The sequence below is a fragment of the Episyrphus balteatus genome, chromosome 2 (assembly GCF_945859705.1).
Source record: "Episyrphus balteatus chromosome 2, idEpiBalt1.1, whole genome shotgun sequence".
Classification (NCBI taxonomy): Eukaryota; Metazoa; Arthropoda; class Insecta; order Diptera; family Syrphidae; genus Episyrphus; species Episyrphus balteatus.
In genome coordinates, this window is record NC_079135.1 from 120505083 (window position 1) to 120519525 (window position 14443).

Below are 14443 nucleotides of genomic sequence, written 5' to 3' on the forward strand. Positions count from 1 at the left end.
CAAAGTTTTGTTATAAATTTGTATCAGTTAAATTTTGATGGTTTATTTGGAAATTTTTCATTCTTGAAAACAGATGGCATATCGAATAGAAAAGTTACAAGTTCAGATTTTTTACAAAACCAATGTTTAAAGTCCAGCTCATAGATTCAGATATTAACAGTATTTTATTCTATTGTTTCCTGAAAAATATTCGTTTAGAACACGTGGTCTCACTTTTTCCGATTTAAATTTAAATTAACTTTTCTTTGTTTTCTTGTATCCGTATAAAATAATAGAAAACAAAAGAAAAACAAAAGTACAATGGATGATCTCCTGAATTAATTTAAATGAATTCAAATAATAAATGAGCATCGTTGAGGTTTCGTCTGGCCTTTTGTTGATAATCTCAATCTTCAAAACATAATATTTTTAGAAATTTTCGCAAAAGAAAATTCTTCCTAAAATTGAAAACTTGAAGACCCAAAGTTATGACGTTCGTTGGTTTCAAAAAAGTCATAAAGATATGCGTCATCTTTTATGGTTTAGATTTTTACAAGAATTCTACGAGTAGGTTCCTACGAGTATAAAATGTCAATTGAAAAAAATTAACTCACTTGTATTCCCCCAAGTACCATTAGGGTTAACTTTTTTTTTTATAGCACAAACTCTTTCATGATGCAAAAAGTGTGTTTGGTTAAAAGTTATGTAAACTTTATAATTGTTTTTGCTCCTTGGTAGAATGTTGAAAAAGTTTAAGGTAGGTAGGTAAGTCGTAGGAAGGTGGTGTAAAGAGAATGAGAAAGCTCTTGCGTTTGATAGAAGTGTTTTTACAGCTCATGTCGAGAACGTTTTCTTTTTTTTTATATGAAGACAACAACGATAAGAGAGCCAGGTTCAAGAGTATCCGTATTCAGTTTGTGGCATAAAACAAATTGCTTACTCCTGTCCTTTCCTCGTTTCGTGTCGTCTCGGTCGTCGGTGTTCTTTTTCCTGGTCCTTGTTCAAGGTAGGTATTAGGTTACCTGGGGGAACGAATGAATTCTTGTGTCCTTGCCACAAGGCTAAGTCGAGTCGTCCCCCCCCCCCACACATAACGACTTTATGTGTATGAAGATTACGACGAGACAAGAGAGCACATTGAATTTAAATGCAAATAAAGGTAATTGGTAACTCACAGAATTTGAATGGATGTTGTATATACGGTCTCTCCACTTTGTTCGAGGGTCTTAAGTTGAAATATTGCTTTTTAAGTGATGCTTGATGACTGGGGATTTGGTATAAAAGACCAATGTGAAATAGTAGAGATAGAGAATTGTTGTTTTGTTAAAATTGTTTTGTAGACAAAAAAAAAATAAAAACATTTATTTCGGTTGCTCAAGCAGATTGATAAACAGGATAACTTAATGTGAACTACTTTTTGTCGGATAAAGAAAATATTATTCAACAATTTCGGTGGAATTAATTTGAATTTTATTTCAGAATTTTAATTGAGTTGGTCTTTTTTTTTTTGTTATCTTTTGACACGTGTCTGGTGGATTTCTCACTTTTTTTTTGTTTAACAAGAAATAAGAGAAAATCTAGTCGTTAGTTTAATGATGATTGTGAGGCAGCATTTACACTAAGTTTTTATGGTGCTATGCACAGTGCAGTTTTAATTAAAGATTTTAGTTTTATTATCTTTTTTACTTGCTAATTGCTGTCAAATAGTAGATGGAAGTGAAGATAGTCATTAAGGGAATTACTTCTCTGGAAGCAGTGAAACAGATTAGAAATTAAAATAAAAAAAACGCTGCTACCATAACTTTTCATTATGGTTCCTTCATGTTTTTGTCGACTGCAGTACGGACGCGAAAAAGTTAAAGGTATTCAATTATTTTAGAGTTACAAACTTTATCTCGAATAACAAAAAAATACAGAATTTCGGACCACAAAGTTTTGAAATCTAGAATTTTGAAGTATAGAATAAATAAAGACTGAGTAACGTAAAACTAAAATTTACAGCATCAATGTTGTAAATAGAGTTCCTTCGGCTGCTATCTATAGAATTTTCAGAATTCACATATATCCATCCAAAGTTGGAACAGTCTTATTTCCTCACTTGGGTAGAATTCAGAAACTAAATTTGAAAATGATAGGAAATAATAGTAAAACAGAAACTTGTACGTCTCTTGAATAATATTTCATACATTTCATTATTTTACATTTTTTTTTTTTAAGTATCTATTGGAATATTGAGATGCATTCCTCACTTTATATTTTGAGAAATGTTCATTAGTTTAACATGAATGCAATTTGGAACGTAGGTCGTAGGTACGAAGAAGCATATAATTTTATACATTGTCTCTTAAGTCCCACAACAAGAATTTGAAATGCAGTTTTCCCTACTACATTTGGTTCAGACTTTTAAACTCAATTTGAATTTATATTGCCTTTTTAATAATGTACAATATTGTGAGCTAGCTAAAATAAAAAAAAAAATCATGTGTGCAATACACGCGTGGTAGAAGTGAAACCTTAAAAAAATCATTTTTCTTGCAAAAAAAATCGAAAAAGTCTACCTTTTTAAATCCACCCAAATATAATAAATTTTATATCACCCAAAAGCTTATTGTTTCAGCTCAAAATATTTATATCGACCATATGTCTATACAACATCTACAAAAAGAGGCTGGTCATCGGCAACAGATCTCTACAGGTGTTTTGAGGTATTATTAAATTTTTTTTCAATTTAAGATTGTGTAACTTTTAGAGCACCTACCGTTATGTGTGATATATCAAGTAAAAGGTTATGTTATCAACATGCGTATTAAAGTTATATCAAATTTGTATGTGCACTAGATCAAAAGATATAACGTGTGTAGAAAAAGAACATCTTTGTACCGTTATCTCAGAATTTTGAATACGAAATTAATTGAAATTTTGTACAATTATAGTTTATTTAATTACCTATCTACAGTGCAAATTTCATTCATCTATCTATTAAAACAAAAAAGTTATAACAAGTTGAAGTCGTGTCGCGTTTTCGTTTCATCTTGTTTGAAATCACTACTATACTAAAGAAGTTTTCACTTCAAAAAAACTATAAACACTGGTGATAACAAACTTTCAGTAATGACAAGATTCTTATAAATGTTTTCAGTCTTAAATACACCTTTAAATAAATATTAAGTTGCCCAATTCTGATATTTTGATGCACTCGGAGTGCTTAAAAACCCAATCTAAAGCTTGAAGTGAATTTTTTAGAGCTCTTTAAAGTTCTTAGTCTTACTACACTTTCAGTACTGTAACCAATTTTTATTAGAAAATTAAAACCCAATCTTCTTATTTAGAAAAAAAAAAAAAAACAAAAATATCAAAAAATACATTGAATCCTAACGTTGACAGTGTTTTTAAGTATTCAATAACGACCTAAAGCCCGCTTAGGATTCAATATATTTATTAAAAGGTCACGAAGATAGAAATAATTATCAAAAAATACTTTTGTCTAGAAAACTAATTTTTTATACTTATACGTGTTTTGACTTTAAGAATTAAAAAAACTAAAGTATCTTCAAAATTTATCTAATGGATGCTTTAATCTAGGATATTTTTTTAAGTGCATAAACGGATATTGTTGGTGGTTTTATTATTTTGTCCCAGCAGCGTATGAATGGCCTATCTTCTCCGTTCAACAGTTAGCCTTGATTTGTTCAAACTTTAATGTAACTTTCAAACAATACATCTTCAAAGGCAAAATTCAATAGACTCAACACTCTTTTTGTTGTTTTACGTGTGTGCCCCCGTCACACAGTGGGAAAAAAGTGGAAAAAACTCATTGATGTGAAAGCTGGATTTTTTTATATGTTGGAAGTTTTTCTTACAGTAATAATGTTGTAGAATCAGGATGTGAAAGCATTTCTTTCAAAAAACATTTCTAGATTTAGAAAATTGTATTCAAAGTTGAAAAATTATGAAAACTGATGTAAATACGAGTATTTTTTAAATAGTATAAAATCAGTTAAATTTTTACTTTTCAAAAAATTTTTGTTTGCAAATATATTAAAAATAAACAGTTTAACAATATCAGTTACAAGTTTAGCGGGAACAAAATTTTTTCGATTTTCCATTTTAAGAATACTTATAATTTTCCGGAATTTTGAGTTCAAAAATTGTTTTAACTACTTCCTCTGTTTGCCTCTGTGGGCGGGGACTCATATCATATGATAGTGAAATGTGAAAAACGTATTTTCTAAAAAAGCAGATTATAATAAAAAATGGAAAGATTTTTTTTTAAATCATATGTTTTAATATGTATTTTGATCCGATGAATTCAAATCTGACGTTAGTTTGAAAATACCTACATATAAAAAAAAAATCTAAAAATACATAAAAATGGACGGTTTTTAACGTTCTGTGCAATTTATTTAAAATTTTCTGGGGCTTACGAATATTAGATTCACAGCCGTTTGCTGAATCGAAACTTAAGCATTTATGTTCTAAATAAACTCTTATGTGGCAGTTTACACAGAGGAAAAAGTAGATAATAGGAGCTTATGTTCAACTTAAATTATTTAAGTTTCGTTTCAGCAAATGGCCCTCAGAGCACAAACAAACTAAAATAAAGATATGAGTAAAATTAAAACCTACAAGTTGTTTCTTAAATTTCTTCCTAAGTCTTAAACAATAATTAAGCTTGCAAGAAAATCTTATTTTCTGAAACTTTATGAGAAAGAGAGGGGATAGTAAATTGTACTCATTTCTGAGTACAATTCAGTCTAATTTTTCATATAATTTTCTCTCTTTTATATCTCAAACCCAAACCGTTAGAATGTTGATGGAATGATTCTTCTTTGTTTAACAAGCTTTTTTAAGTTGATGCAAATTAACAACTGTTATCTTTCTAGTCAATGGTGATGATTATTCAAAGTTTCGATTGAATTCAGCGTGAACATTGGTTTATAAAAATGTCTGTTTTGTTTTCAATTTCGCGATCAGTTTTAGCTGAATTAATCATTAAAAAAGAAGAATCGCTTGAATTGTTTTTAAAAAAACATTAGCTATTCGAATCTTATTGAAACCGAAAAAGGGCTCGGCTTGATATATCATAAAGGAGATAATGACGGTATAATTTATATGGTAGATATACCATGCCAAACAACTCAAGATATCTCAGGCAGTAAAAAAGATATCGAAAAGATTTAAACATGTCTTGAAAGAAGGAAATCAGTTATTATATTAACCTTAACTAGTTCAGACAATTTTTCTTATAGTAAATAGTAAAAAAAAAACACTTTTTTTTTTGGATTTTCTAATGGTAATATTTGAAAAACAGAGCTGATTAATTTTGTTATATTTGTATATTTTGGTTACTGCAAGTCACGTTGTCTTCGTTAAATTTCATACAAAAGTACTAGTTTTTGACTTTTTTCAACTTAAATAGCCATTTTTCACTATAGTGGGAAGGGCAGTGGGCGGAAATTACTGGTGGATTTATCTTCTTATTTCCTATTATTCCTGAAAATTTCATCAAAAACGGTCCAGTAGTTTGGATTTTACGGAGTTTTTTCCACTCTCCTATACAAGGTTCCCCACTGTGCGTCATGTCAATCAGTGTCAGTGTTTCCCTTTTCATCGGTGTTAGTCCTTATCAATAGCTTCGCTTTATAGGCCCTGTCATTCAAATGTACCTCCGTAAATTCTTCATCATCAAGTTCTCCCCCAATTTTCTTTCACTCATTGAGGTTGGCTGGTGGGTGTTCCGGGAGAAAAGAAAGTTTTCTTACAATCTCAGGTCTTCGACCCATTGACATCCGTATCTAAACTTTCGATTTTCAAAACCTTCGGACACTCAATTTGAATGAGAATTCATTCAACCGCGGAATGTCCTTGTGATGATTGAAAAATAAGACGTTATGGTGCTTGACATTGCGTGCCTGTTTCAGAAGTTTTTTTTTTTTCAAGTTAAAAAAAATCGCCTCCCTTCAGATTATTTCTTTGATGTCGTTTTTCAGGGAATATACAAAATTTTTTTTCCAGTAGTTTGAAGTTTCCTCCTTTTCCTTACTTGTCTCTGTATATTAAAAATTAATATTGAACTTTAGCAAGAATTTTTGCTGTCGATATTGTTCAGTGGCTCTAAAAAGTAGGTACTTTCCAATATAACGAAGAAGCACTTGATATTACCGATGTTCATAAATTCATATTAAACTGGCCCACGATCAAACAAAACAAGATACAATATGGACAAAAAACCCAATTAAATATTAATTTGTCAAACGTTTTAAAAAAAATCAGTTCTCAGAAAAAAAAATATCAAAAAAGGACACATCCGGATTGTCTCGCAGTTCCTCAAATAATGCCATCACTTTGATTTCGGTTGAACTTGATGTTAAATTGAGATTGGTATGTTTCTTTCTACACACCAACAAATATGATTTCTATGAATGAATCTTCTTTCGCAATATTGCAGATTCAAGAGGTGGAACTTAAACATTTTTTTTTTTGAAATACACACAAAACCGGATGACTACACAAACAGACTATATCACAAAGAACTGGGAATTTTATTTGTTAATTTTCGAGGAAAATTCTGTTCTTCCGATTGCTCTGGGAAAACTGATGCGTATGGGTTTTCCAATTTTAAAAGTAATTTCAAGGCAATCAAGTTTTCTACTTTGAACACAACTTGTATCGATATGGTTCACTTAATTTATCTTTTTTTTTTCAAGGCAAAAAGTAAAATTTTTAAAATCTTTCGTTACACGTTGCTAATATCCTTGGAATCCTTTCCCACTTGAAACCATTTAAATTAAGATGGGATTCTGCACGAATGTTAAAAAACTTATCTTTTTTTATACCTATTTTTCTTCCCATGAAATAAAATAAGAAATTCTATGAGTAATAAAATGTTCACAAATGACTGAGAAGAGTGTTCATCCTTGTAAATGAGCCGTAAGTCGTTAATTATTTTACAACTTGTAAATGCGTTCTAAGAAATCGTTAAAGCAAACTGAATGCCCCAAAGGACATTTTTGTGAAAATGTAGGCTTATGTTGTCGTTAATTAAACTTATCACTGCCATTTTGTGTTCTTTTTTTTTTTTTCTTTATGCTTCTTTCAAGACCCAGAACTTTTGTTCATTTTGATGATGATAGATAATGCTTTTTTTGGGGGGATGAAATAAAATCTAAATAAATCACTAACATTGATGGAACAGCATTTTTAATGGAGACGACATCTTTTTTAAGGATTCTCAATAAAATGATAAGTAGCTTGTTGGTCGAAATACTTTAAGAAGTTTTTTTTTATTTTTTGTTGAAATAGGTTTAATTTTGTAATAATGAACTATTGAGTATTATTTTTTTTTGGTTTTATGTCTCTTGGGAAATTTGAGTAGAGAAAAAAGGAGATTCGTAAGATTCCGGTTAAGGGTTTAAATATTTCAAATTATGACATAAATTCCATTTTTACTTTCATCCTCAATATCTTTTTTTTTTTTTCATTTACAAAACAATTCCAACTATTCAAATATATTTATAAAAAATCTATATAAAAAGGTTAAGATACCTTTCAAGAATTCCCTAAGCCTAAGAAATCAAATAAAAAGATCAAATATCCAAATACCTTTCAATGCTTATAATATTTACTATATCCCTATACATATCAAAATAAAAACTAAACAAATATATTTGACAGACAATCCCTAACTCATTTTTATATTTATTTTCTTTTTTTATTTGCAGTTCCTTTGTTGTAAGAACATAAAACTCTTCCTAGATGTATGCAAAAACCACTTTGGCATCCGTGAGTCGGATTTATTTGAACCGACAATGCTCTATGATTTGACTAATTTTCATCGAGTGCTCATCACATTGTCAAAGCTATCGCACTGCCGTAAAGTACAACAACTTCATCCGGACATTGAGTAAGTAAACAGAAAAAAATAGAATATAGAATTAGTACACTCCGCATCATGTATTTTAAGACAGGTTGTTTTATTTTATAAGTTAATTTTAGAAAAAAAATTGTAATAATCAGAAAAAATTGAAACACTTTTTTTTAAGCTTAAGGCTTATACCAATAATTTTCTTCGTGACGTTGTCGATTCCTCACAAGAGACAGTATTCTAAAAAAAATAAATTGCACGACTGGGGTCGCACGTACTTGCTCTTATGCTTAAAGTAACTATAATGTTAAAGCTTATTATTCAAGAAATTTAAAATTTGATATTTTTAAGAAATTTCATAAGTAGTATAAAAAAATTAAATCTGTTTTTATAATTAATAAAACTCCGTTTTAAAATATCTTAAAAAAAAAAACAAATATGCCATTTTATTTCTCGTATAAAAAGGTATTTTTAGAAAAAAAATTTTGAAAATTGTAGGAGCCGTTTTTTAAAAAAATAATTTTTTATATATAAAAATTTTTTAACATTTTTCAAAAAAAAAGTTGGTATGCCATTTTGAAGAAATAATTAATTTACACATAAAAACTAAATTTCAAAATTTTTCATTGATCCGTTTTCAAAAAATTGATTTTTCAAAAAAAAAATTTGAAATATTTTTTAAAAAACCAAAAATGCGTTTTTTGAAAATTTTCTAAAATTTTAATATTATCTTTACTTACACACTTTTGTATAAAAATTTTCATTTAAATCGGGTTAATTTTGTACGAGATATTCAGAAACGAAAAAAACCGTTCTATGACAGGTACCGTTAATAACGGTACAAAAAATATTTTTTTTATTTAAAAAGTTGGCCCTTATGTGTAGTACTACACACAAAAATTTTAATCAAAATCGTTAGAGCCGTTTTTGAAAAAAATTACCTTTTCTATTTCCGTTATATGGCAGGTACCGTTAGTTTTGGTCATAAAAAAAAATTTCAATTTCCCCTCTAGGGAATCACCAAAAACTGCTAACTACCAAGTTTGAAGAAAATCACTTCACTCGTTTAGGCTGCAGCTCCAGATAGAGACAGACACACAGACAGACAGACAGACAGACAGACAGAATTGCCGGACCCACTTTTTTGGCATTCTCCATCATCGTAATGTCATGTAAAATTGTTATCTCGAGTTCGATTTTTTTTACGAATCCTAAACTTGCCCTATAGTACCTATATCGCAAGTAAAAATATCTAGACAGTGAACGCTGGATTTGAACCCAGAACCTCTGGCGTGACCTTCCATTGCACTCACAATCAAGCAAATTTTTCAGACAAAAAATGGTCAATTTGCAAATTACACTCGACTCCCTCAAAGTCGAACTCAATCTAAGTTGAATTTCCCTCTTACTCGAATTTTTTCCACCATTTTCCATAAAAAAATTTGAAGAAAAAAGAATATATTAACCCCCCTAACTCGAACCAATTTTCGTGTCCCCTGAACTGTAGTACCTTTGGGAAAAGGAATGTTGTGTATTTAACCGGTTTCTATGTATGTGGGCATGTATGTTCCTCTATAACTTCTTAACTATTTATCGTAATTTGATAAATGAGGTATCGTTGGAAGCATTTTGCTTGTCCGCTGGTTATAGGTTATGTAACGTTCTCTAATACGACAACCTCTAGAAGCAAAAATCATTATTTGACAAAGTTCCACTGTACATCAAAAATTAGTTCATGGCGATTACTTCTACTAGATGACGCTATATTAGTTAATTTGAGTCATCGGACAAGCGAGACCCTTTAAAAATACAATTTGACTGAACTCATCATAATCCTAAAAATATTTGAAAAGTTTGTAGATTTTTCACCAATTTTTAGAACGAAATCAACAAAAAATATTCTTTTTTTTTTGTGGAAAAGTTGAACATTAACTCGGATCAGGATTTTTGCTTTAGTTTTTGTGTTACAAAAAAAAACAACTTTTGAAATCAAACTCAATTATTGAGTAGTTAAGAAAAAAATTGAAGAAAATTTACTTCTTTTTTGTTTTTAATAAGAACATAGAACATTGCTTAATTTGGGTTCGATATAGAACTTAACGTTTTAAAACAAAACTTTATTTGTATTTGCTTATTTTCATTCTCCACCAAAGTTTACGTACTTACTTTGGTAAAGTAATTATGTGGTGGTCCCAAGAGAAAAGTTTGCTTTACCAAAAAAACATCTTACCCAACATTAAATACATAATTAAAAAGCAAATAACATGATAAATGCTTTCTCCAAGTTGAGATGGTTATGGAGAAAACAGTTCGTTGTTTCAGTTGATTTCTGTTAATATATTTAAGTATAAATTATGCAAAAGATGTTCTCAAGAACAAAGTTTTCTTTCCACAAGATTGTTATATAGAAGAATAGATTTTCATTGTGTTTTTCTTATTTAGCAAAAATATTTTCTTTAATGTAAGATGCTTAATAGAGCATTCCATATATGCTCACGTACACACAAGATAAACTACTTTTACTCGTATCTTATTCTAAGATGTCTATAGTTTTAGATACATAAATAAGTGAACATTTCGTGTTGTAATTTTATTGAATATTTTATGCATTAATCTTTTGTTAAGCATAAATAGAAAAAAAGCCGTCGAGTAAATCAATACTCTTAATTTATTGTTGTTAACTATGTATCCTTGAAGTGTATTAAGTGAAAACCAAAGTTCACTGTGGTGTATGCGTAACATTTTTTTGTTTACAAATTTTTTTGTTGGTTAAGAAACAATTATCTTTTGCTAAACAAAACAACACTGATTGACACTTGTAGAAGAAAGAAATTGGATTTAGCTGGTTGAAAAACTCATCACTCTTAATGTTAACCGTTTAAGCGGTTGCTGTTATGCTTCTTTGTTTGCGAAACCTTAGGAAAATTTACTGAAACATACTGTTTTGGAGAGCATTGTTAAGTCTCTTAACCAAACAATGTTTGCAAACAAGAAAGGAATATTCCAGCCCATATGGAAAAAAACCAATCAAGAATGACTAAAAAAACGTGTCCGATTTCGTATCACCGGATGATAGGCCAGCTAGTAGTCTCAATTTCAACCCTTTGAATATCATGTTGTGGTCCGTGTCAGGAGGAAACTTACCACAGAAATAATGAGTCTTTGAAGGGAGCCCTTGTCTGAGCTGTTGATAACTTTGCGATGAAAGTAGTCTGTACTACTACTTAAGCAAAAGGCGGTAATTTTAAATACAGTACATTCTCGATTAACGTTACTCGCAGTTTTTGAACAGTCAACACTTTTTCAATAAGTGTTAAATTCTGGTCACTTCATCGAATTTTTGTATTGAAAGTTGCACTTATGGAGTCAATTTTTGTAGAAGAGTTGCGATTACTGCGTCAACAATGGTAAAAATTGAGGTTTTGCGAACATCGAGGAGTTGCGTGAATCGAGAGTTGCGATATTCGAGAACGTACTGTAAAACTTTTTAATACATATGTTTTTAATTTGGTGTAAGTTTTTATTTGTATCATTATTTATTACTAGACTAGAAGATTGAGAATAGCACCAGTTTAATGTGTATCACCCCTAGATTCAGCACTGGTACTACACACTGATTAAATTTGGTGCTCTTCAAAAGAGTCATATGTATTTGCAAATGTTTTTGGTAACTAACCTAAATTTAAGGGAAGACGGACTAGAAGTTTTAAAAGTAAAAGTAACAGCAAAAATGAACTGTGTTGCTCTTAGAATTATAAATCGTTTTTGAGAGAGTAGTACAGGAAAGATAGACTTTTTCGTGGAACGAAATACAGGACGGCTGATTTTTTCAAATCTGAGAGAAGGGTACTAGAAAAGCTTAACTCCTGGTTTTCGGGAGGCCAACCCCCTGGTGAAATCCACCATTTTGAAAAACGCGAATTGGTCTATATCTACTTAACTACTGGTTTGACCGAATAAGTTACTTAACCAAAGTTGTAGTTAATATAATTAACTTTTCTTGTGCATTCACTGTTTTTTAGCGAGGACAACAATTTTTAGGTTATGTCGTTTTATTTTTTATTTTTTCGGTTTTTTAATTTTTCTTAGTCACTGTGATAGCTACATAATTTTTTATCATCACTAAAGTTGTAGAGCATCAGATTTCCATTAATTTGGTATACTTTTGAAGATTATAAGACTTTTCAAACCAAAGATACCGAACTTTAAAGAGTAATCCCTCTCAATATCTTCAAACACTATACTAATATGTTTTTCCATAAGGTATGAAAAGAAGGCTTTATCGTGTACGTTATGTAAAAACAAGACAAATTTGATATGAGTGGGAGTGTGTTTCCCATTATTAAGGTGGGTCGGGCAATTTCCTCTAAATATTAATTTAATATTAAAAGAACAAAAAATAATGTTAAAACTTACAATAATGTGGCATAAATATTTTGTTTTAAGTCAAACATCCAACTTTTATGATGCTAAAAAATTATGTAACTATCATAAGGACTGAGAAAAATTAAAAAAACCGAAAAAATAAAAAATAAAAAATAAAACGACATAACCTCAAAAGTGTTGTTCTGGATGAAAAACTGTGAATGCACAAGAAAAGAGATTTATACTACCTATAACTTTGGTTTAGTTACTTATTCAGTCAAGCCAATAATTAAGTAGATATAGACCGATTCGCGTTTTTCAAAATGGCGGTTTTCGCCAGGGGGTTGGCGTCCCGAAAACCTGGACTTCAGCTTTTCTAATACCCATCTTACAGATTTTAAAAAAAAACAGAGTTCCTATATTTCTTTCCACAAAATGCCTGTTTTTTACTAAATTTCCCGTACTAAAACTATAGTTTTCAGATCAATAACTTTCGAATCATACATCGCATGACTTTAAAAAATATACCAAATTATTTGAAATTTGATGGTCTATAACTTTTACTGTTTAAGAAATTATTTAACTATTACCGAGAATAATAAAAAGTTTAAAAAAGCCGAAAAAAAATAAAAACAACATAAGCTCAAAACTATTGCCCGCTTAAAAGAATAATGTATCACAAAGAAAAAGATAATTAAATTTCCAAGAACTTTGATCTGATAACCATTTCTCTAGGACCAATAGTTTTAGAGATACAGATAGATTCGCGTTTTTTCAAAATGGCGGATTTCGCCAGGGGGTTGCCGACCCGAAAACCAGGACTTAAGCTTTTCTAATACCCCTCTTTCAGATTTGAAAAATTCAGCCGTCCTGTATTTCGTTCCACAACATACCTCTTTTTTTACTAACTTTCCTGTACTAGAGAAAAAATTTTGATTTTCCCCTTAGCAAGCGAAACAGATTTGGCTGATATATTTCCAAAATTGTAGGAAGTGCTTCAGTTAAAGCAAAAAGTGTTACTTTTAGCCCCGCTCTCCCCTACTTGCATTTGTACTTTTAGACATTTGAAACAATATTTCAAAAGCTTTATGAGAATAATCAGTTTATTCTAGATTTAAATCAGTGCCATTGATGCACTAAAAAACATCTACTTTTGAATGCAAGTGATTTCTAAGCTCATAAATTTAAAAGTTCAGCAACATTGCATCTGATCAACTGAAAGTCGATCCGTTAGAATTTTTGTATGTTTGTTAATTGGCGTATTAATGATATTGTTCAAGTGTAAAATTTTGGATTTTTTTAAATTTTTTGTTTGGAAAGATGAATGCAAAATATGCATTTATAGTAAAATTTGCATAGCCCTGAAGATTCAATGTTTCATTTCATAATTTTTTCTTTCATAATTCTGATTACAACGAGTATGCACTTTGAGCTTGTTTTGTGTTCTAACAACATTCTAAAAATTATCTTCATTTGGGTTATTTAAAAAAAGTTCTGCCAAATACAATGGTCGGAAAAAGTATTTTGACAAAATGAACATTTTTCTAACTGATGAGAATAATCTGTAACGGTTAAACATAAAATAAGTAAGTTGACGGTTATTTATTAAGTATATTATGGTGAATCTCATAATGGTCAATGTCAGTCATATAGTTGGTATTATGCTTCGAGGCTGCATTTTTTGTATAAAAAGTACTAATTTTTGAGGGAAAAAAATATTTTGACAAACGTTCTTTTTCAACGTTGGTAAGGTAAGGTATTTTACGTGTTTCAAGCACGTATAAAACTGACTGACTTGTTAAGGCCCCGATTTGTAAAAAATTGGGAAAAACGGCGGAACTTAACATTGAAATTAGTGCATCTTCTGTTGCAAGTCGTAATTTCGGTGTGTCTGTTGAAAAATCTGTGGAGAACTGAATTTATCACGGGAAACTACAAATTACCAAATATGAAAACACAAAAATATAATTATACAATATTATACTATTCAAAATTTACCATAAATGGACAAAAAATGAAAAAAATGCACTAAAAAAAATAGACTCATTTTGAAGAATTCACTTTAAATCGGGGATTGACTCTAAAAAGTCTGAATTTGGAAATGCCATTCTTTCATCAAAAACTTTGTTGCAAAAGTACCCTTTGCATTGAGCTCGAAGAAGACAATTTTACCATGTTTATGGGAAGATAATACAGTATTTATCTCATAAAGCAAAAATCGAAAATAAAAGAATG

The 14443-nt window shown here is 29.9% G+C and overlaps 1 protein-coding gene and 1 long non-coding RNA gene across 3 annotated transcripts in view; both read left to right on the plus strand.

Annotated features, from left to right (window-relative positions):
• Positions 1 to 14443, plus strand: part of LOC129912747 (protein vav) — a 98159-nt gene that overhangs the window by 60619 nt on the left and 23097 nt on the right. For both annotated transcript variants that reach the window (XM_055991140.1, XM_055991141.1), the window contains exon 2: positions 7701 to 7882. In XM_055991140.1, coding sequence (XP_055847115.1) covers positions 7701 to 7882 — 182 coding nt within the window. The remainder of the gene's footprint in view (positions 1 to 7700; positions 7883 to 14443) is intronic.
• Positions 5455 to 6729, plus strand: LOC129912749 (uncharacterized). The gene is made up of 2 exons (XR_008771902.1): positions 5455 to 6360; positions 6428 to 6729. It is a non-coding gene; the product is annotated as an uncharacterized LOC129912749 (long non-coding RNA).